The 23645-nt window shown below is 49.0% G+C and overlaps 1 protein-coding gene across 2 annotated transcripts; it reads right to left on the bottom strand.

Moving 5' to 3' along the window:
- Positions 1 to 1906: 1906 nt before the first annotated feature.
- fmnl1b (formin-like 1b) lies at positions 1907 to 23435 on the bottom strand. Of its 2 annotated transcripts, XM_076760178.1 has the most exons (27): positions 22691 to 23435; positions 15454 to 15537; positions 15245 to 15328; positions 14962 to 15035; positions 14595 to 14678; positions 14318 to 14461; positions 12936 to 13023; positions 12587 to 12663; positions 12370 to 12463; positions 10211 to 10285; positions 9931 to 10041; positions 9684 to 9833; positions 9502 to 9603; positions 8781 to 9024; positions 7928 to 8155; positions 7666 to 7790; positions 7265 to 7467; positions 6937 to 7171; positions 6357 to 6425; positions 5514 to 5594; positions 5287 to 5416; positions 4558 to 4721; positions 4360 to 4461; positions 4184 to 4279; positions 3488 to 3602; positions 3134 to 3213; positions 1907 to 2412 (listed from the first exon to the last, which is right to left on the bottom strand). In XM_076760178.1, exons 1-27 carry the CDS (start codon positions 22838 to 22840, stop codon positions 2407 to 2409), a joined length of 3195 nt encoding a protein of 1064 aa, XP_076616293.1. In that variant the 5' UTR covers positions 22841 to 23435; the 3' UTR covers positions 1907 to 2406. The 2 variants fall into 2 exon arrangements, with proteins under 2 accessions (XP_076616293.1, XP_076616292.1); XM_076760177.1 differs by lacking the exon at positions 3134 to 3213 and having other exon boundaries at positions 1908 to 2412.
- Between the last annotated feature and the right edge of the window lie 210 nt (positions 23436 to 23645).

A 23645-nucleotide genomic window follows, 5' to 3' on the forward strand; every position in this document is an offset into this window, starting at 1 on the left:
GCTGCTCAGATTTAGAGATGAAGACAAATGAGATCATATAAAACTAAAGTTTCTTAAAAGTTTTTTTTGATAATTCTTGATTGAATTTTAAAATGAATCAAGCAGCCATTAACGTATCGTTTCCTTCTGAATAAAATAAGATTCTGTGTTTTTAGGTTCATTATTTTTATCTTAATTAAATTATTTTTGTTGTAAATATTCCAGCGTCTCTCTTTTGCTTCTCCAGCTTCAGCTTCGCTCTTTTCTGTCATTTTCTTCTTCTGTGTTTCTATTTAAAGGCTCACCTGTGATTTGACAGGTTTGGTCTCAGTCTTCTGTTTTTCCTCCACAGGTCGAATCAGTCCAGCAGCTCCAGGTTTCCTTTGTCAGACGTAAACTCGACGTCCATCGAGACGACGACTTTGACTCAAAGCTTCGGCGGTGTCGACGTGACGGAAAAACAAAAATGGACGATTTGTTGGATTTTGTGGACGACGGAGAGTCAGACGGCTCCGAGCCGACGGACGAACTCGTCGTCAGTCTGACTCGTTTCTCTCGTCTCTGCGGTCGACGCTCAGATCGTCTTCACGCGGCGTCGCAGAGCTTCGCGCTGATGGCCGCTCGGCTTCAGGACGAGCCTCCTGACAGCCAGATGGTTCGGTGTCTGTCCGCCGTGTTCGGAGGCCTTCTGGGTGCAGCGTGTGGCGGCGTTTCTGGAGGAGCGCTGGGGACGTTGGGGGCAGTTGGTGCGGTGACGTGGAGCAGGTTCTGTGGAGATGTTAACGCCGTTGGAGCCACCGTGGGATTGGTCGGCAGCGTGTTTGGTGGTGTAGCTGGTGGAGTGTTCGGCGGCGCTGTCGGCAGCGGCGTTAGCGCTGCAGCTGAAGCCGCAGGTCGTCCAGTTCATGGTGCCGTTGGCGACGTAGCCTGGTTCACCGTCGGCTTCACAGCCGGCAGTGCAATCGGTGGCACTTTTGGAGGGAAGGTCGGTGCAGCGGGTGGTGCCGTTGGCGGTGCTTTCGGCGCGCTGTACGCCACAAGGTTTGCGGTTCGTTTGGTTGGTGGTATCGTCGGTTATTTTTGTGGAACCAAAGACTCAAAGAAAGCAAAGATGAAGTCCGAGAAGGTGAAGCTGATGCAGAAAAGTGGAGATTTTATGGAGGCCATCAAACCGCTGCTGGAGGAGCTGAACACCATCAAAACCATCAGTGACAAAATGGCCTCCAGCGGCGCCGCACACCGTTTACCAGCACAGACTGCCAAGACTCTGGCCTCTGTGACCACGATGGAGGACGCCATCACGGACTCTCAGAGAGCCGAAGATCTGCCGCAGTTTGTTTCCTGCGTTGAAGAAGCAGCGAAACAAAGCAAGAAGACGACCGAAGAGCTGAAGGCGGCGAGAACGAGAGCGGACGAAGTTTTAGCTTCGCTGAGGAAACGCTGAGCGCCAACAGGAAGCCGGGAACGACGAAACAGGAAGTTCAGTAAGAACAGAAGCTAACGAGAGAATTCTGATGAGAGAACACGATGATAAAATGTTCATGGTTTTACTTCAAAGAAGTACAAGTAAAAATACTACAGTCCAGAAATACTCAGTGTACAAGTAAATACTACAAGTCCAAGTCCTGCATTTAAAATCTGACTTCAGTTAAAGTAGAAAACCGTTAAAATAAACATTCCTAAAGTTCCAGAAGTGAAAGTTCTCATTTTGTTCTGTTTCAGGTGAACACATGAATGTGGATTCATGTGTTCACCTCTTCTGGTAAACGTGTAGATGAGGTTAATTTATTTCTGTACGTTCTGTGAAAAACGGCTGTTACGATGTTCAGAGCTGTGATTGGATGATTGATGGTCAGCTGTTCACTGACTTCACCATCCTAGAAAAAAAAGACGCCAAATCAAAACCAGTAGAAAAAGTTTTATTTGCTGAAATGCAGAAACAAAGTCGAGGCTCCTCATTCTTCCACTTCAGTATTAAAAATAATTTAAATATATTACAAATCTTCAGTTGAGACCTACGTGAAGAAAGATGAAAAGCAGCCAATAATATTTCAAATCAATTAAAAAATCAGTTTTTAAGAAAACTATCAAAATGATTTCTGAACGTTCTGTCATCAGTTTATCTGAGCGCCGCTAACGAAGCGCTCGTTATGGTCTTAACGAGCTCAGGGGACATCCAGCGTCGTTAGCATCATTAGCATCGTTAGCAGCTAACATTCACTCTCGAACATTTCATCTCAATCACAGGATGTTTCACCGCGTTCAGGAAGATTTCAGCTGATTTCTGATCTGTGACGATGTCGTGACCTTTCACCTCCGCGTCTGCTCGTCCTCACAGCGAGATGTCGGAGGACACGTGCAGCTGCTGTCCCTGCTTCCACTTGGCGCTGCGTCGGCTGCCGTCCGTCCGTCTGTACGGCTGATTCCTTAAATCTGAGGACAGACGGACACTCGGGATCAGATCGTTTACGTGCAGCATCAGCTGATCTCAACTGAAGCAGGAAGCACCAACGGTCACGTAAACTAAAAGGCCAAAAGTATGTGGACACCTGAGCACAGACGGTCTGAGCTTTTAGTCAGTTTGAGTTTCAATAAAAATCTTCATCAGGAAAACTTCAAGAACAAAAACAAAACCGCAGAAAGTCACCAGATCAAAGTGAAGCTGAACACTCCGATCGATTATCAGCTGTTTGAAATCTCGTCATTGATGGCGACAGAAGCTCGTCGATCTGAACAAGCGAACTGAACCGTCCAATCAGAAGAGGCTCAGAGAGCTCTGCTGTTTGCTGCTTCAGTGACACTGAATCTCATCAAAGCAGCAGACGTCTCTGGAGGACACTCAGAGCGTGAAGACACTAAACTGCCTCCAAAATAGTCCTTCAAAGACGCATTAAGGATCCCAAATAAGAACGTCTCCGAGCAGGTTTTTACTGCTGTCAGCTGTTACTAAAGGTGGCGTTAATCTGTCTGCAGGTGAGTTTACAGCTCCATTAGAAAACATGTCTCCTGTGGTAGGACAGCGTGTCTGAGCTTCAAAGAAATGATTCCAGAACATTTAAATCACGTTACTGAATAATCGTGTGGATGTAAACATCAGACAGAGACGAGCAGCTGGCAGAGAAAGACGGAGCATCGAGGGATCTGAGGACGTCACCTCGTCGATGAAGACGGAGTCGCAGAGCAGACGGGAGGAACGTTTGGCAGAGCGAGCCGTGAAGGGCACAGACTTTAGAGCTGAGGACAGGAGGGACAACAGGAAGACAGGAGGGACAAACAGAGAGAAGCAAGGACAAGTTAGAGTCAGAGAGGCCTCAAAGCGAAGAGGAGGAGGAGGAAGAGCATCCTGGAGGAGAAACGTTCAGTGAAATCAGATTAACAGCAGAAAAACAGACAGATTGAGGAAAAGGACAGAAAACCTGGAAATGAGTTAGCATCGTTGCTAATTGCTCCACTGTCTGTGCTAAGCTATGCTAACCACGTCCAGACCGCACTTCAAGGCGTCGCTTACCTGTGATGATGTCCTCGATGGCGCCGTCCTTCCCCTCCCTCACCTGAGGAGACACCTGTCTCTTCTTCAGCTCTGCTATCAGCTCCACCTGCGGCACTCTGGACGTCACGGCGACCTGGAACGTCAAACGTGTCCACGTCAGCGAGACGTTTGCCGGATCGTTCCGCCGTCTCACAGCTCGGATCTCATTCTGAGTAACAGTCAGGTTTATTTACAGACTCGGACGCCGTGCGTCACATGACAAACTCCGCTCGCTTCACAGGGCAATAATAACAGAGCAGGCCGAGAAAAACGAGCAGTCAGACGATCCGACAGGCTGGAAACAAACTGCAGCTTAGCCGGCGTGATTTGTTACGGCCCCAGTCGCTCTGAGAGAGAGTGAGTGTGTGTGTGTGTGTTAATACATCTGTATGAAAAACTTGCAGCTCCTCTTGGAGACTGGTTCAGTTCAGCTTCTCACTTTCAGCAACATTTAGCACATTTAGCTTTTTGTGCTAATATCTATGAATTCACACACACACACACACAGATGTGCGTTGCTGGGAACAGATGTTTGTCCATGCAGCTGTTTTTATGTTGGACAGAAACGAGCAGATCCTTTGAAACCTGAGAAATGAAAATGCTCCATTGTCAGAGTGATGGAATGTCCGTGGGCATGTGAACGCATCGTTTCGCCTGCAGGAAGCTGAACGTTACCTTGCTGGCGGTGCCTTCAGGTTTGGGTGGAGCTGACGGAGCCTCGCAGTTCAGGACGTGCCGTTTCCTCCTCTGCTCGTTGTCCAGCTCGGCTTGCTGTCAGAGAAAAACATTCACGTCCATGTGAAGCTCCGATTGGCCTCTCGGTCGAGTCGGTAAAATGAGCGTTTTCTGACCTTGTAGGCTTTGATGAACCGGACGAACACAGGGAAGAACACGGAGGGCGGCGTGGTTTTGGAGTTCTCTCCGAAGTACTCGACAGCAGAGTCGTACACGTCCTGTCAGAGAGGAAAGACAAAGCACAGAGATCAGCAGGAGACGACGTCACGCAGCGTCTCGGGTGTGTCGAAGCTTATTGGTTGGCTGAAGCCGACCTGGGCGGTTCTCCCGTCGGCGGTGAGAGCGCGGAGCAGCTCGGCGTTGCTGCTGAGGAACGTCTGCAGAACGGGGTTGTGTTCCTCTGCAGAGAACTCCCTCCGGGTCACCTCCATGCCTCTGTCCAGAGCTCGCACGTCCTGCAGGACGCTGTCCACAGACACTACGACGGAGACATGGAGAGAGTTCAGGCTGGACGTTCGGGTCGTCGCTGAGCTGCAGCTCGTGGTTTCACTCTGCAGCGCTGAGCTTTCAGTTCGTCTGAAGTCTGTTTATTTGGTCTTATCGGTGAAATTCTACTTTATTACAGAGATTAATAGTTTTTAATTAGAAAATTAAAATCTAAAATCTGGTTCCTGTGTACAACCACAGTACAAAGTAAAAACTGTAAAGTGAGTTAAATATACACACTGAGCTGTACACAGTGAGTCAGTACTCGTGCAGAAGTAGAAAGTGTCCTCGTTCTCTTCTGAACACTCGTTAAAGACGTGGGATTAAATCTTCTGTCTTTGCTCATCTGTGGTTTAATTTTCCATCAGCTAAAATAACCTTTTATTAAAATCATGTTCAGGAGAGAAACTTTTCTCTCAGACATCAGAAATAAAACTCTTCAGCCTCAGTCCTCATATTAAAACATCTGATGCTGTTTGTCACTGAATGCGCTCGCTGTGATTTCCTCACGTCCTCTGAAGACCTCCAGAACCTTCCGTCCGCCGCCGTTCACTCACCCAGCGCCGCCTTGTCCAGGAAGTGCAGCTCGCTGTAGAAGGCCTGGGCGTCGGGGTATTTCTCCTGGATGATGCTGACGATGAAGTGCAGCAGCGTCTGCCTGCGGTCGGTCGACTTGGTGTCTAACAGCTTAGAGAGACGACAGAAAACCACAGAAGAAGAAGAAAGGGCCGTGAAGGACGAGGCTGAAGGTTTGTAAAGACGCCGTTTGTGACTTCTCACTCACCACATCCAAACTCTGCAGCCGGAAGCCGTACGCTGACCCTCGCTTGCTGCTGTTCATGTAGTTTCCAAACGCTAAAATGATCTTTAGACCAGAAACACAGAAAACAGATCAGCTGGGAATCAGCAACCACGAGAAGGAGCGAGAGCGCCGCCCACGTGGACGTAAAGAGTAAGACACTGTTCAGACTGACTCCAGAGGAAGAGCTCGTGTTCGCCTTAATGGACCCACATTTCTTCATCACTTCAGTCCAAAAGGCTGACTGAAGCAAAGCGAGCGGCTGCTGGAGTCCACCTGGACCTCCGATCCAGATCACGACCGCAGATCTGCTCCTGCACGTCATTAAGGTCTTAGTGGACCATCATGGACTCCAGGTGGATGTTTAAAAGAGTGGAGCCATTTGTCAGAGAGAAGAAAAACCTCCCGAATTAAAGTTTCTCATTTAAGTGAGGAACTTTTTTCTTTTCTGTCTGAATCTGAAAATAAAAAACTTCCATCATAGAAAGTTTTTCTAATAAAAGAAACTCTGAAATCATTCAAAGAGCAATAAAACAACAAATGTGTTCAGTGTCACAGCAAACAGGGAAAAACAAGTGATGTAATTAAAGAGTCAGACTGAATGTTGACTCATCACTGACTTTAAAAACACTTGAAATTAAACCGAATGCAGTTCTGAATAAACTGAGCTCTTAATTAAAATACACAGGGAGCATTTGTGTATTCATGTTCCTGGTGGAGAGGTGATTCACCTTCAGTAACATCCAGCTGTGACTCCGTGTTCTCCGCAGGCCTCGTGCAGAGTCATGAATGTGACACTTTACTCACTCAGCTGCTCTTTGGACTCACCTCCAGGACTTTCTTCAGCTTGCTGGAAGATTTGAGTGACATCGAGGCGGCGATGAGGGCGTTCAGTTGCTGCCGGGAACAGGTGGGAATGATTGTTATTTGTTTGTGGACGCAGATAAAAGCCGAATAAGACGACAACAGTCTCTCATTCACTTATGTAACGAATCAGAGAGGAATGAAACAAAAAGTGGAACAAAAATCTGATATTAAAGCATTTCAAACTGGCCTCAGGTGTCTAACACCTGTGGTTCACACCTGGCCTCAGGTGACTAACGCCTGTGGTTCACACCTGGCCTCAGGTGTCTAACACCTGTCGTTCACACCTGGCCTCAGGTGACTAACGCCTGTCGTTCACACCTGGCCTCAGGTGACTAACGCCTGTCGTTCACACCTGGCCTCAGGTGTCTAACACCTGTCGTTCACACCTGGCCTCAGGTGACTAACGCCTGTCGTTCACACCTGGCCTCAGGTGTCTAACACCTGTCGTTCACACCTGGCCTCAGGTGACTAACGCCTGTCGTTCACAGGCCTCAGGTGAGTCTGAAGCACAGTTGGCCTGTTGTCCCTGTGGCGGACTCACCGGCTGTATTAGCTGGACGCTCTCGGGGAAGTTGCCCATGAAGGTGAGCGTGCTGATGCGCTGGGAAAGCCGCGGGATCTTGCTGAAGCGCACCATGAAGCGGTCCTCCTCGCTGAGCTCGTCCAGCGGCCTGCCCTCACGCTCGTAGTTGTGGATGAGCTTCATTTCGTACTCTGTGGGGATGAAACGCTCCAGGAGCTCGAGGAAGTCCAGGCTCAGAGCTCTCAGGTTGTACCTGTGGGGACGCAGTAAAGGTAAAGGCAGTAATTGTGCTGCACGGCAGATTAAGAGGGTTACTGTCGTATTGCTTCGATGTTTTGGCGCATACGTCTCGATCGCGCAGCAGATATCAGACGCAGCCATGCCCTCCTTGCGCAGCGTGATCGCCAGGTTCTTGGCCCTGTTGGGCTCCATTAGAGACACTTTACTGGGGGTCTTGTGGGCCAGTTTCATCTTGAGGGTCCCCAGTTCTACGGGGTTGGACTGGGCCTTGGTCTTGAACTGCTCCTCAAAAGACGCCATGTTAAGCTCCTGATGAGGGTCCAATGAGAAAACAGAGAAATACGCAGAGATGAGTTAAAACGAGCTTTTCACGGCGGACTCGTCAGATCACAGGTGGAACTGGACCTGACGGCACGCAGCAGCCGTGAACTACAACAATCCACGTGCTGTAGAATGACGGCAGACGTGTGCATGGTTCTGGACTGAGGAATCCAGATCTGGTCAAACCTCTAAGACGTGCTCATCGTCCAGCTCGTTGAAGATGGTTCCCGTCACCTGGTTGGATTTCAGCGCCTGCCAGTTCAACAGCGGCATGCGGTATTTGGTCTGAACGGGTTTCTTTTTTCTACAGCCTGGAAGAAGAAAAAAGTTCCATTATTCCACAAAAAGATGTTCGATTCGGTCTTTTTCTTGTTCCTTCAGTCTCAATATTAAAATGAAACTTAAGTTTTCTTGGCTCTCAGGCTTCCTGCTCTCACTGTGGACTCACCTGAGCTCCCATCAGCCACGCCCCCTGACTGCTGGGTCGTACCACCTCCAGGAGGCTGCAGGGGCGGAGGAGGAGGAGGAGGAGTTCCAGTTGAGCCTGGAGGTGGAGGAGGAGGAGGTGGAGGAGGAGCTTGCACTGTCGCTGACGGCGGAGGAGCTTCGGAGGGGGGAGGGTCTGAGGAGGGGGGAGCGGCCTCATGGTCTTTACCTGAATCTGGTTCGTCTTTACCTGAAGTCAGGATCAACAGCTCTGTTTAACCTTTGACCTCTGCAGGTCAGAAGAAGACACAATCTGCTGGTTCCACAGAAACAGGCTCAGCTCTAATCAGCTGAACGTGGTTAAGACGCCTCCACGTCGTCCAGCGGTCAGTTTTTTCTTTTGCAGCCTCTGTTTTTGGGGTGTGGGTGGAGAACCACCGACCGCTTCACCTTTGATTCTCTGTTTGCTAAATGCACTAAATATTTTGACTCTTCTGAAATCTGCTCCACGAGCACGTCGTCGTTTGTTCCGCTCTTATTCTGGAGAAGTTTTTACTCTCGCGGCTGCAGAACGTGAATAATCGACTTTTCATTTCTGTGGAACAGCTGACTCCTAAAATAAAGAGGAGGGAAACGCTCATTACTTTTTCATGGACTTTAATGCGACTGCTGCGTCTCTCCTGTGCCAGGAGAAAGTGAATTCATCATGATTCATGCAGGCAGCTGTGTGAGAGGAGGAGGAGGAGGAGGAGGAGGAGGAGGAGGAGGCGCTCAGCTTCAGGGTCAGAGCTGGTCTCCTGTGAGAGCAGCCTGACCGGAGGCCCTCAGCTGATCACAGTTCAGAGCTTCTACATGTTTCTCATTACTTCTCTCACCTGTCTGTATCACACGCTGGATGACAGGGACCACCTGGACGTCCAGGTGTCCGGAGGAGGAGCGCTCCATGCGGACCAGGCCCTGCTCCACCAGATCCTGGACTTTGGCCTCCAGCTCCTTCAGGGCCTGCGTGGACCGGTCTTTGTCTCGCTCTCTCTCTCGCTCCCTCTCCAGCTCGAGCTCTCTCTCTCGTTCTCGCTGCTGGAGGAGACTCACCTGAGAGCAAGACTCGCGAAGACTCTCCTGCAAAGAAGACGCGTCAGGACACGTCAACGAATCCACGAGCGTGAAGGACATCACAGGACGGAGGCTGCACCGAAAGACACCGTGTGGCCACAAGTATGTGGACACCTGGACATTACATTAATTAACCTGAGGACAAACAGCATCGTCATCGTGTCTGATGCATCAAGAAGACGACAATCACTTGACTTGTTCAAACCTCTCGTTAATCTCTGTCCAGAATGAGGACTGTGGATCTCGTCCTCCATCACTTAGGGTGGAGGTCCTCTATGCTGCAGCCTCTCAAACTCCAGTATGAACAGGAGGAATAATTACAAGCAAAAACTGCTTTAATGATGGTACGACTTGAAAAAATGTCCATGGACGGGAGAAGACAGGGTTTAATATTGACAAAACAGACCGTCCATGTCTGTCCACTGCTACGGCGAGCGTGGTGGGTCAAAGCATGAAGCATACAGAGGAGGACGTGCACTCTACCTTCAGGAGCTCCACTTCTTTGGTGGTCTGAATGAGCTTCTTCTCCAAATCGGAGACTTTGTCCATGGCCTCCCTCTCGCTGTCCTGAAGCCTGGTGCTCAGCTGGGACATTTGCACAGTCATCGTCTTTATGTGTGACTGGTCATGGATCACATTGTGCGTGCGTGTGTGACGGCGTCTACCTGCGTGTTGTGCTCCTGCAGCTCCTCCATGTGTTCCAGCAGAGCGTTCTTGGTCTCGGCGTCCTCCAGCAGAGCGCCCACATCGAACACGTTGTCCAGATAGGCCTGGATCTGCACCAGCAGCCTGTCGCTCTCTGTGAACTTCAGCTTCTGCACAGACAGAGGACGTCCAACACATGATCACCAGCCCGAACGAACGGTCTTAACCAAGGCGCCGCGTGAGCGTGGGGTCAAAGGTCAAACCCACCTCCAGGTAGTCGTCCAGCCCGTGACGAGTGAACTCGTACTGCAGGTGGACCCTGAAGTTCATGTTCTCCACTGAGTGGACCACGATGTTGATGAACTGCATACAGGCCACCTGGTGGACAGACGGAGTAAATACAGGTGAGATCACTGTGGCAGGTAATGAAGCAGCCGTGAGGACCAGCAGCCGCTTCAACTGTGGAAAGAAACACTGAAAACTGACAAAACTGGATCCTCTAAACTGACGTCTTACTGGTCGTCTCAGCGTCACAGTCTCAGCTCACCATGAAGTCGATGTTGCTGTCTTCTTTGCAGAAATACTCCATGAGCTTCTCAAATCGACTCTTCTCTGCACACACCTGGAAAACATCGGAGCAGTGAGGACTCAAACTTACCTGTGCTTCCTGATTAACTGTGGATGTTAAATCCAGATAAATAAACTCTGCATTATGTCCCTCCATGTGTACACACATGGGGGCAGTGTGTCCACACAGACGTGGACTAAAACAGCTTCACTGTCTCGACTCGTCTGCACCGAAGTCACACAGTGTGGAGACGATCTGACAGAATGAGACAGAGGAGGTGAACATGGCTGCTGTTTGAGGAGAACCTGCAGGTTCAGGTTCAGGTCACGGACGGACAGACAGACAGACAGACAGACAGACAGACAGACAGCACTTTCCTTAACAGTGTGCTTCAGGAAAGACCAGAGCCCAGAGGAGGAAAAGACAATAAAATGAACTGAATAAGATCAAATAAACAGGAATAAAAACTGTGAATCAAACATTTCTGAACTTTTAAGATTGAACAGAAGTCAGAGACGAGACAAATAACCAGCAGGCGTCCGTCCACAGAGAGGACGCCAACCAGGCCGACAGACCAGAAACACACTCGGGACCACAACTGTTTGAAAGTGAGCAATGAAAATCTATCTGAAATCTGACAGGAAGTCGGTGTGCGGAGGCAACCATCGTGCACCAACTGCAGGCGGTGGAGGAAGTCAGATAAAAGCAGGGACAGCTTCATGAAGATCAGAGAGAGATGAGCCTGAGCCGGAGGACACGCGACTCATCGACGGGTCACAGTCGGATCCTGACAAATGAAACAAACATGAACAAGACGAAGACGCCGAAACTGAAGCTGCTTTCCGTCTGCAACACGTCTTCCACGAAAAAGGCCTTCAAAATAAAAGACACATCGAGATACAGCAAATGTTTTATAAAGTTACATTTGAGAGAATGAAACTAAAGGACGAACTGTGATTTTACATCAGACAAAACCAGAGTTCATGTTCACCGAAGTCTGTTTGTTTCCGCCTCAGTTTGAGAGATCTGAACCAAACTTTACGCACTCTTCAATCAAACAGCAAAGACTGAAGTGAAACCACGTCAGCAGCCGTTCGCTCTGATCAAACTGGTGATTCTGAAACTGGAGACTGAAAGAAACCGTCGCTGGTGAAGATCCTGATCCAGCAGACATTGAAGTGCTGCCGTGGAGCTTGTTGCAGGGCAGCGTTGGACTAATTATAGAGCGTCCTGGTTCAGGTTTAGTCTCTGGTCTGTCTGCGCTGCTGCAGCCGCAGGAGGACATCTGTTGGCAACAGTTGCTGCTTTCTCAGGCAAAGATGTGAGGAGGCCAAGGAGAGGTCAGAGGCAGCTCCACAAGCGCTTCGCATATTCACGCCTCCTCAGGCAGTTTGGTCTGGCAGCGGGACAGCTGGCAGAGCAGCTGAGGTGGGGGGGCAGGTGGGTCCGGGCGTCCCCTTAACCTGCTTTTCAACATTAAAGGGCGCCTGGTATGTGGGTGCTGTGACACCGATCTGCCTTCTATGTTAAGCCTGAGAGCGGTTTACAACAATATGTGAGCCGTCGTGCTGCAGCCGGTGAAGACATGGAGCTCATCCTGGAAGGAAGGCGAGGGTGGAGCAGAACTCTGAGGATGACGGGGCGGAAGGCGAGACTCAATCCTCCATTTTCACAGACACCAAACTGTAATTTCAGGCAAATCTCTGAAGTTCGAAGCATCAATTGATCCTTTATCGAGGCTTTCTGGTTAAGATGTGTCGTCTTTCTTTCATTCATTAGTTTCTGAATTGGATCAAAATTTGCCAGTTTCAGAGGTTTATTTGAAGGTGCGCAGCAGTTATGTAATAGTTTGGCAGCAGAAACAAGTCGTGTCTCTGTCGCCTGATGTCTTCTGTCTCTTCTAGCTCTGGGTTTGGTCTCCAGCTCCTGAGGGACGTACCTGCTCTTAGCTGCTAAACGTTGGTCTCTGACGGCGTCTGTCTGCTGCTCAGCTTCACACTCAGTATCCTCGAGTGCGATTTAAAACAGCTGCTTTTGACTGGACCAGCAGGACAAACACTGCATCGACCGTGTCCCATCATGCATCGCTCTGATGTGGACGGACGCGTCTGCATGTAGTTTAGTAAAAGTCTACGAACCTCTTTGAAGTGGTCGAAGGCGGAGAGGATGATGTCGTGGCCTCCTCTCACCAAACACACGGCCGCCAGCAGCTCCAGCACCAGAGCTTTGGTCCTGAGGAGCACAAAGTCCACCTTCAGTCAGACGCTAACGCTGCTCGACACTCGCCGTTACATCACGTCACCGCGATGACGGGCGGCCTGCGGCAGCTCGTCGGCCGGCGGCGGCGATCCTTACCTCGGGTTTCTGTTGTTCAGGCTGAGCGTGATCTCGTTGACGCAGCACGGATGCTTCATCACCAGGCTGAACCCGGACTGACAACACACACACACACACACACACACACACACACACACACACACACACACACACAGTTGTCTTAGTCGATCTTAGCTTTATTAAGAAAAAAACATCTGAATTAGTTTCTCAGTCTTTACGTGGAAAGTTCATTTTCTGTCTTAGCATCCCATAATAGTTATTCAAAAGTCTAAATTCTGCTCTTCACTCCAAACTTTTTGTCCTTTTCTGTGTTTTTTGGCAGCAGTGGGCTTCCGTACGTTCCTTTTAAAGCTGCAGGATGACTTACCTGATAGTTCATGATGGCTCGTAAACACATGATGCACAGGTGAACGTCGTCCGTCGGACTCACGACGCGAGAGCTCCTCAGGGCTTTCCTGTTGGACACACTGTCTGTCAGCTGATTGATTGATTGATCTGGATTGAGCAGACAAACAGGAAGCTCCCACCTAATGACAGGTTAGAGGGACATTTCACACACTCACACTCAAACAGGTGATACTATACACACACACACACACACACACACACACACACTGATGACAGGAATGCAGATCAGATGTCTGAGAATGTGTGTGTGTGTGCGCGTCATTCTTTCAGTTCGTCTGATTGGTCCGATCTGCTGCCACAGCTAGCTCACGTGATTAAAATGTAATTATTCAAATGTATGTATAAAGTTATTGTTCTTTATTGATGTTCCTTATTTTATCATTCATATTCATTTATTCTGTTTTTCACTATTTATATTCCAAATTGTATTTTTAGATGTTTTATCATGTATATTTAGAGCTGTATTTGTTTTTCATGATCTAATGTTTATTCTGATTTTTCAGTATCTTGATGTATTTTTAAATTCTCAACAGTTTAATAAATATTCTTCTCATCTCTGTGTGACGCATAAAGATAATAAAGACCAACTCGATTCAACGTCCTAAAATAAAGTTATGACGTTAGAAATCCTGTCAGACCCTCGTCTAGTTTGTAAAATCTCTGCATTTATATGTGTGTGTGTGTGTGTGTGTGTCTGTGTGTGTGTGTGTGTGCTTTCTGTATTGATCCAACTGTGTGTGGATATCGAACAGCTGCAGTCTAAAGTTTGTGTGAACCGGATTTAATCTTTGCAGCAGATGAAGGATTTCTGCGTGTGTGTGTGTGCGTGCGTGCGTGCGTGCGTGCGTGCGTGCGCGTGCGTGCGTGCGTGCGTGCGTGCGTGTGTGCGTGCGTGCGTGCGTGCGTGCGTGTAGTGCAGCAGTGTACATACAGTGTGTGGACACACACAACAAATCAGACTACATGTAGTTGATTTGTGTTCTAATAAAGCTCCGTTTTAAAGGGTTTACTGTGACTGTGTAGAATCATTAGTAATCTTCTCTTTCCAGCTGCTCCATGTGGCCAAAAGTCTGTGGACACCTGTGTTGACGTGTGTTTAAGTCTGGCTCCTCGTGGTTTGACTGAGACCTCTTAGATCTGACGAAGGGAAATCTTAAAGCTTTAACGACTGTGTTAGACAACAGCGAGCTTCCAGTCTGTGCTCCTCTCAGTCAGAGCTGATGTCCAGCATCAGGACTGGACCTCACTGATGCAGGTCCAGCATCAGCCTCCGCCCGTCTTTCCCAGAAGGGTGGAGGCTGATCCGGCAGCACCAGCAGGAAAGCATCCAACGGTCCGTACCTGACGGTGAAGGTCTTACTGGCCTTGGAGGCGCTGTGAGAAGGCGAGTTACTGGCACTTCTGCTCAGATCCTCCGCTGACTTGTCCACAGCCTTGTTTTTGTCCGCGGGCAGCGTGCCGTTGTCCAGAGTGTCCACATCGTGCCTGTGAGTCAGAGGTCATTCATGAGACTGCTGATGGCGACGGGAAGCGGCGGTGTGAAGGAGATAAGACGCACACAGTTTAGATTTGACTGTTCCACGAATGAAAAACAAAGGAGCCTGAAGCTGATACGTACGTGACAGCACTGTGAGCAAACGACAGATACTCCACGAGAACATCTAAGCCCTGGTTCTCCTCGTTCAGGAACTCCTGAGCCCAGCTTCAACGAGAAAAGACACTTCAGCAGGAAAGCTCACAGCACTGACGTCCAAAGATTTAAAAAATCACCTCAACATTCGACCTCACGTTCACTTTAATGTGTGAAAATGGTGCTGTTATTTACTCACAATCAGATAAAAATGTTCATAATCAGAGGCTCCACCAGAACCTCCACCAGAGGCTCCACCAGAGGCTCCACCAGAGCCTCCACCAGAGGCTCAATGCTTCAGTTAAACTACACATTTGTGAATATTCACAACTCTCCACTTTCCTTCAAGACTCACCCGATGTGATTCGTCCTCAGGGAAATCTCCAGCTCTCTGAGGATCTGAGTGGACTCCTGGACTCGTCTCTTAAACTGGCAGAAGACGTGAAGGAAGGTTAGACGAGCAGTTCGTGTTTAATTACTCAGAAAATGTAAAGAGAGATGAAGCGGTTCGTTACTGATCTGTGGTGACGACGTGATGGTAAAAAGAAAAACTTTTTTAATGATTTTTCAGATCAAACTGTAAACTGAGATGTTTATTATTAATAAAATGATTTATCTTTGTTCTTATGATTATTTACCTTTCGACTGACTCCGCCATGATCCAGGTAACTCTTCAGCTTCTCCAAATAAGCAGATGGTGGATTCTTCACTTGAAACCTCTCCTGAAGACACACACACACACACACACACACACACACACACACACACACACACACACAGAATGTGTCATTAAGCGTCTTATTTCCTCAGGATGACGGCGAGCTGGTGGATCACATGGTGAACCCACCTGGTCACAGATCAGGTCCCACTTCTTCTCGTTGTCATACTGGCTGAGGATCTTCACCTTGTCTGGAGGAAGATTCATCGTGTTCTGCAAACAGACGGGAAGAGAAACTGGAGACTGACGTCTGAGAGGAAAGAGTCTCATGGAGGATAAAAAGGACAAAAACCTGCAGTGGACAGACCGTAACTGACATTCTGTGTGAGGTCGTTCTTTAGCATCTTTAGCATCTTTAGCAGGACGCTTAAAGTCCAGCTGAAGTCACTGAAGTCTCTTTTTGTTGTCAAACGCACTGTGACATTTTCTGGGACTGAAAGGACATTCATCAGGAGCAGGAGGACACACCAAACAGCAGCTGTTAATGGTGGCTGTCCACAAGCTGTGGAAACGTCCAGGGACGGGGACAGACCGGCGTCATTTCCACGAGACAATTACAGCGATTACACTTGATGTGGAAGCTGCGACAGTTTGGAGAGGACGGACGTGTTTGTCCTCTTCATCGTTCATCTGTGGGAGGATCCAGACTTCTGGCTTCATTTCTTGGTGTTTCTGTTATGATGTGTGGCAGCACGGCGCTGCTCTGTGAGGCACAGCGTAGATCGAGTCTACTGTGTTCAGGTAAACCCTCCTGTTATCCTCAAACTAACCAGGTCCACTTCTGGGACACGTCACCGCGATGGAGCCGTCCTCAATAATGCATGGCTCCAGTGTGAGTGATGTCATTGTCAGTCAGGGACATGACGGTCCTCTCTGAGTCACTGTGTCTCTGTTTCTGTCTCATGGACGCATCACAGGTCATTATCAGAGGTGTGTTTACGTCTGCTGTCATGACACAGGAACAGGTGTCACTCCTCACCTGCACATGAACACAGGTGAGGAGCACAGAGTAAACTGAATGCAGAGTCAGACTTTGATCTGAGAAACACACTTTGATAAGAACCAATCAGGCTGAGCTCTCATGGTCAGCTGACGTGGTCAACTCACACACGCAGTCGGCTTCCTCCTCTCTTTGTTCCTTTTGCTCTCGTCTTCGCTGCTGAAACTGAGAAAATCATCCGTCAGGAGGCGTCAGGAGGCGTCAGGAGGCGTCAGCAGCGACTGTGGTCTGTGGAGGAATGTCCAGCAGTCGTTCCTTGCAGCTGATTGGCTGCATGCTTCACCTCCAGGCCTCAGATAAGCTCCGGCTCAACCTCACACCCAGTTTTCTCCTTTTGTTACATGGAATTCTTTGAGTATCTGTGGCTTTAACATGATTGTTTTCAATCACTGCACAGTTTTTGGACACACACACAGACTCATTTCATTCATTCCTGAGGTGAAAGAACTGCACATGGAAAGCTACTGAGCAGCACACCAGGGCTGCGATGAAGACAGTGTATTGGTGATTGGTGATTGGCTGAGAGGGGGCCTCATACCTGCCTGAACACGTCAGCATTCAGCGTCTGTTGGGCTGGAAGTGGCGGGTTGGAGGGTTATAACAGGTCAGCCGGCCCTGGCGTGGACATCATGTGTGCCGGTTTTAAATAGCACAGCCGATCAATGGTGCTGTGAGGACGTGATAAATCAGGCCTGATGAGCGGAGCTGGTGGATCAATACCTGCTGGTTTTATTTGACCTGATGGATCTATCAGGCAGCACAGAGAGAGTCGGTGCTTTCAGTCAGTCCTGGTTGATTTGGTGACACCTGGACTTTCTGTTGGTAACAGGAAGTGTGTTTTAACTCTGCAGGTCACTGAACGACAAATTACTGTGTCAGTCTGGTGAAAACTGGACTTCTTCCATCTTTCTGATGTTGGTCTGAGTGTGGTCGGCAGCACACGGTGAAGGAGTCTGTCTCCTCCCTGAGGAGTTGGAGGTGTGCAGCCTGCAGCTCTTCATCCACCAGCTCACTGTGGCTCCTCCTTGTTCCATCACTTCCTGACTCATTTCAAACTGATCCGCGGTCAGAAAATGCTGACCGACAGCAGTCAGAGCAAAGCTGACGGACGAACACGCTGCACTTCCTGCGAATGCTTCAGAATAAAAGTCATCTACCGGTGAAATGCTTTCAATGTGAAGCTGCAGCAGCAGGAAATGTTTGGTTTGCGTCTGCAGTAACTTAATACTGCATTTTTTCTGTTAAGTCACCACAGATACTCAGTTCAAAGTACTGCAGATATATAAATACTGCAGTACTTCCATCAGTGGGCCACAGGCTCAGTCTCCACAGTGTTTCAGTGACTTAAACAGGTGAGAGAAGCACAGAGAAAAAACAAATCTCTCAAGTGAAATACCTGAAAGTGTTTGAACAGACAGAAAATGTGCATGACTGAACAGGTGAGAGGCACAAAGTGCAGCAGACACCTGAACCGAGACACATGCTCTGCATACATGTCCAAAGAACGCTCCTAAGGCATGACAAACACTGACCAAACGTGACATCTGAGCACTCACAATGCATGATGGGAAAATGTTTTGTCATTTGAATGATGCTTCGTGTTCTTCCACATGGCATGCAAGCAGGAGATTTGCATGAAGGCAACACAAACAAACACGGAGGAGACGGAACGAGCCAAACGAGGAGCGAGTGCCTGCACGAGGAGCTGCTTCAGTGACGTGGACGTGGTTCAGGTTCGAGAAGACGCGTGTCAAAACACACATTTAAACAGTGACTAAGACCTTACTGATCACAGCGAAGCACTGCTTTCTGGTGGAAGTAATCAGAAAAGTATTTAGTTACTGTTTAATGAAGTAACTGGAAGCTATAATTTCTCAGTAACAGACTGTAGAAAAGTCTGCTCAGCTTCAGTTTCCTGCAGGTACAAAGCACCTGGCGAAGAGGACTGCACGTCAGGGTGGATGAAGGCGCTCTGTGACGATGGCGTCCGCAGGAAGTCGTCTTTGTAATGTAAAACACAAGCTGTGAGTCCTCGAGGTTGAAATATGAATGAGCTGAACTTCATCTGCGGCTCGCTGGTGTCGTCTCAGACACACGGCGGCGTGTTCGCTGTGAAAGCATGTGGCCGTTCGTCACACTCGCGCTTTCACGACAGCCTGCACAGTAATTGCCTCAGTGTGTTCCAGGCTTACAAATCCTCTAAATGTGCTCCAAGTGTGCTGATGTAAGTGGCATTAAAAAGTAAAATGAGTGACCTTTACACCTGCCTCGTGTGTGCGCTAAGTGGCTGCGCAGCGAGCAGATTGAGGTTAATTTCAACCACAGAGCGAATGTGGTGCATCTCTAATCCATGTAAAACAAGCCTGGAAACAGCTGTGATCCGACAATATGAGGACGAGCACAATGAGCTGAATTCAGCAGATGGAAGTGGGACATTTCTGTCTCTGAACGATGAATGTTGATGAATTCCTGAGTTCCTAAACGTGCTGACTCTCCCAAAAAGACGGATCAATGGAATTATGGTGTTCACAGAAACAAGCTGCGTTTGCAGCAGTGGCTGAATAATTACTGCCAAATCTGCGTCCTCGCTGTCCTCTCGCACACAAACAAGGCTGCCGTACTGTGTGTAATCTGACTCCACTGCCTCGCAGGTGATCACATAAAAACACATGGAATTCAATTTCAGGATCAATACATTTGACAGGAAATGGCTTGAAATTTCCCCCCGTTGCTAAATGCACCAAGTGTCAGGATACTTAGAGACGGAGAACGAGTGAGACAAGTTTAACATCACCTGATTAACAGAAAGTAAATACACCGTGTGGACAAAAGTATTGGGACACCTGGATACAGAAGCCGGGCAGGTGCTTCCTGTTGGCTCTGCACACGTGCAGTTTATGAAAAGGAGTTATTGATTCAGCTCTGAATACACCAAAACTGCCCCCCGGCCCAGTGCTGCTGCTGGAGGCCTTTCCAGTTCATCCCAAAGGTGCTGCATGGGCTACAGGTCAGGGGAAGCTGGGAAAACCATCTCTCTGTGCACCTGGGGTGTCCACATACATGTGGCCATGCAGTGTATAAGAGACATTCATCAGAGGGTGTAAAAGTAATTCTGCCACATCATCAGACAGCGTCTGTAATATTCAAACAAACTATTCAATATATCAACTTCTTCCCAACGCCGTCTTCTGTCTCAGTCTGTAAACAGAGTACACAAATCCACAGATGTGCATTTACGAGTCCGCCCACAGCTGCGTTCCCTGCTGGGAAATATGCAAAGTGTTATGTAAAACCTTGAGGAAAAAGTGCTCCATGTAAATTCAGATGTGACTGAAGCGTTTGAGCGCACGCTGCACTGAGCGCATTTCTGCCACTTTGATATCGATTCTTTCAGTCTGAAAACACTGCAGTGCCATCAGACACGAGCACACGTCGATAAAAGCAGCTCGCAAACCCACCGGCTGCTCGTGTCATGTCCACACACTGTGAGCGTGCACACACACACACACACGCACACACACACACACACGCACACACACGCACACACACACACACGCACACGCACACGCACACACACACAGCAGCTCTCTGCCATTAGCCTGCAGATCCACACCAGTCTGACACTCTGTTCCCTTTGAGCTCCTGCAGGATGAGACCGGCGACAGTCTGCAGAATCCCTCACTGCTGCTCCTCACACGCAGCCGGCTGGTTTGCATGCGGACGGAGCATCTTCTCCACTTAGCACGGGAGATTTGCTATGCAGACTCAGCAGAAGATGGGGGGGCTGGATGAGGAGAGGGGTTGAGTTGGTGGGATACGATGGTGATGGAGCAAAAATCCTGCTGTTAACACCCAGGAATGTGTTCAGGGCAGGGCGGGGGAGGTGAGGGGGTTTCAGATGCAGCATACAGTTAAACTGCTGCAGAGTGATGCCTGTGTGTTCGCACATGTACAAACACACACGTCCTCAGGAAGAACAGCGTGCAGCTGCTAGCACGCTAACAGCACGCTAACAGCACGCTAACAGCACGCTAACAGCACGCTGACAGCACGCTGACAGCACGCTGACAGCACAGTAAGCCATCGCAGTGGTCATCGCTGGCTGAGTTTACCCTGTGCAGCACACACTTGCACTGTCAGCACATGCAAACATGTTTCTCCATCCAAAACAAGAGACTGGAGAAAAAGCACCACCTTCAGATGAGGTTACATATCACACACAGTTCCTTTATGGACAGAAACAAAAGAAATGGCAAATATAAAACGGTTCATGACTTATTCAATATGACCTTTATGACTAATGAGGGTTAACAACATCTGAATGTGACTTCTGTCCCATGAGAGCTTTTCTTAGGCCACACTGTCCGACTTTCTGCAAATATAATTTAACCGTTAAATGAAAAATTCAATGTGGAAAAAATGGACATTCCCTTCTCTAACCTGCTTTTAAACTGTGACATCATCCTCGGCTGCTCTTTGGCGCTCTTATCCATCCTCCAAATATGACAGAAGTCAGCTGATCTGGTGACGACACAAAAGCAAACCTCAGCTCTTCAGCAGAGGTCGTTCAGTGGAACTTTCACGCTCACACACGTCGACTGAACCGCCTCCGTGGAAGGAAACAACATTTATCAGGGCTCCAGTTGATTAGCATTCACCCTCAGGAGGCTGTTTCTGTGAGCAAGCTCGCTGACAACATGTTTCACGCTATCACAGCGCAGATCTACATGACGCCATGCTGATGAGGCTCTCAGGTGACCAAAGGAATGAAGCTCCGGTCACATATTGAACATAGCTGAATTCTCAGACTCCCACGTCACCGCGAAGGCATGAGCTCACTGCTCGTGTTGTTGTAAACACGAGATAACGATCAGCTCCATGAAGGAAGTAATGAAGAGAAAATCAAGTTATGGTTGAGGAACGCCGGCCGTCGTGGCTTTGAGTCACTGGGAACGACGGCCAATGAGAAATCTAATATATCAATATTCTCTTTATGAAGAACCTGAAGACGCAGGGTGTACTGCTGCTGAGCACGAGGCCGCTGACCTGAAGAAAACAGCGTCTCCATTTACGCAACATGGCCAAAAGTATGTGGACACCTCAACAACACACCCATATGCCGTCTTGTTCCCGAACAGCCTCCACTCTGGGTTCAGATCGTCCAGCAGATGCTGAATCTGCAGCAGGATCTGATTCAGACACGAGCATCAGTGAGACCAGCCTGTCCGGGAACGAAGGGGACAAAGTGCTCCACAACGTGCCTCATTCACACACGTCCTGCAAGGCTCTGGCCGGCCTGCTGGGAGCAACTCAGGGTGTCTTACCAAGTACAGAATCCTTCACATTAAAGGTTCTCGTAGCGTACACGTCTGTCTCATACATGCAGGTCCACTGATCTACAGGTGGCTGTAATGTGCCAAGAAACGCAGCAATGAGCCAACAAAGACGGGGAAGAAGAAGCTGGAAGCACGTGGACGTGAACAACGCAGGTTTCAAGCTCTGAAGAAAAGTCAACTTTTTTCAAAGTGTGTTCGACCTCCAGGACACACGGTGTAGTTTGGTGAGTAACTCTGAAGCTAAGCCCACAGTTTGTTAGGTGCACACTGTGCCTTTGAGTATCACACACAAAATGAAGCATGAAAACACAGAACGCAGTATTTGTACACTGCAGCGGCGCATCAAGGATGTGGGATCATCCTTCCAACAGCGGCGTACATCAGAAAACGTTTGTTCGATAAGGTCTGATGTGAAGTCAGTGCTCCAGGTCTCCCAAACGTGCTGGATGGGGTTGAGGTCGTGGCTCTGTGCAGTGTTTGTGTACGGGGACGCCGTCGTGTCGACACAGGAGAGAACAAACCCAAAGAACCGCTGTCTGAAATATCACTGCCTGCTGTGGCATTCAGCTTTCTCCTGACTGGCTAAGAGGTGTCCAAAGTACGTGTCCACATACTTTTGGCCACTTGTAACTCTTCGTGATCCTTCTCTGAAAGGTAAGCTAATGAAACATGAGCGCTCTTCATAAACAGAATATTTCAAGTGAACTTTGAAGCTGCGATGATGAAGAAGTAAAGTTCAGATTCACTGTTGATCAAACTGTAAACAGATCTGACCCCCCCCCGCCCCCCCGCCCCTCCTCCAGCAGACCATGCAGTGAACCTAATGCTGCAGTAAGCTCCAGCATAAAGGACCTCTTATGTATCTTTCCACAGAGGCATTGTGTACCAGGTACAGCGATAAGCTTGTGCACATTTCCAACATATTCTGAATTCTTTGTTTCTGAGTTCTTTGTTTCTTTCTGCTGTTCGCCTTGTGCTGCGTCCTTCTGTGTGAAAGCTGACATGCAGCCTGACCTGCTGTATCACTCACCAGCACGGCACCGAAGCGCTGCTCCAGCTCTTCCTCAGGTGGCATCGGGAGCTTCACCCCCACGGTTTGTTTCTGGGGGCCCGGAGGGGCCGACGACGCCTTGCCCTCCTTCCCCGGGGGGGCCTCCATGCTTCCTGCTGCATTTCCCATGAGTGTACGTCCAATAGATGCAAGAAATTCACATACAAAAAAAAAACTGCTCCCAAAAATCTGCTTCAGCTCAGATCAGCACTGAAAGGTCAGTATCTTTGTTTGTGTCTAGCTCTTCAGAGTCAAGTCTGCGGCCCTGTGACCCTCCGTTATTTCCATGACCCCCGGCTGTTGATTCACGCTGAAGTGGCGCTCACGACTCGTCCACGTTCTAAACCGAGGAGAAAGCAGGGGGATGAAATCCACCCCTGCCTCTGAATGAGATCCTGATGCATTATGAAACCCTAGACAGAGGGAAGGGGATATCCTGAGAGTGACAGAGTGACAGCTGAACGAGTGAAAGAGACGAGGGGAGGAGTTCAGAGGCCGGAGCTCCGCGAGCGGGACGAGCCGCAACAAGAGGGAAAATTAAAGAGGAGAGGATGGTTTCACTTCTGCTCCCCTCTGCACAGGTGGAGACGAAACTCTGGAGGAAACTACTCCGAAAGCTGCACCGCTCTCGGCTGATCAGACTTCGCTGAGCGTGCAGGTAAGTCTGAGGAAGGCCTCCATCTGCTGTTGGATGCCGGGAGTCTCTGGGCCTTTGATCTCCATATCCAGAGGAAGGAGAGGGACAGAGGGAAAGGCAGAGATCCAGCAGGCAGCCGCTGAGTCTATCCGAAACAGGGCCGGGGAGGCAGAAGGCAGCAGCTCCGACAGAGCGGAGCAGGCTGAACGGAGCCTCTGGGTCCTAAAGCCTCCAAGTACAGGAAGCACATACTTCACCAGTAATCCACAGAAAACAACATGTTTACACAACCTGAGC

The sequence above is a fragment of the Chaetodon auriga genome, chromosome 20 (genome assembly GCF_051107435.1).
Source record: "Chaetodon auriga isolate fChaAug3 chromosome 20, fChaAug3.hap1, whole genome shotgun sequence".
Taxonomy (NCBI): Eukaryota; Metazoa; Chordata; class Actinopteri; order Chaetodontiformes; family Chaetodontidae; genus Chaetodon; species Chaetodon auriga.

Excerpts from the sequence above, each read along its gene's own strand:
- fmnl1b (XM_076760177.1), bottom strand. The coding sequence starts at position 22,840 with ATGGGAAATGCAGCAGGAAGCATGGAGGCCCCCCCGGGGAAGGAGGGC. Across the intron at positions 15,538-22,690 it reads AGCGCTTCGGTGCCGTGCTG|AACACGATGAATCTTCCTCC; the intron begins GTGAGTGATACA and ends GTCTGTTTGCAG. Across the intron at positions 2,413-3,487 it reads CATCGAGGACATCATCACAG|ATTTAAGGAATCAGCCGTAC; the intron begins GTAAGCGACGCC and ends GTCTGTCCTCAG.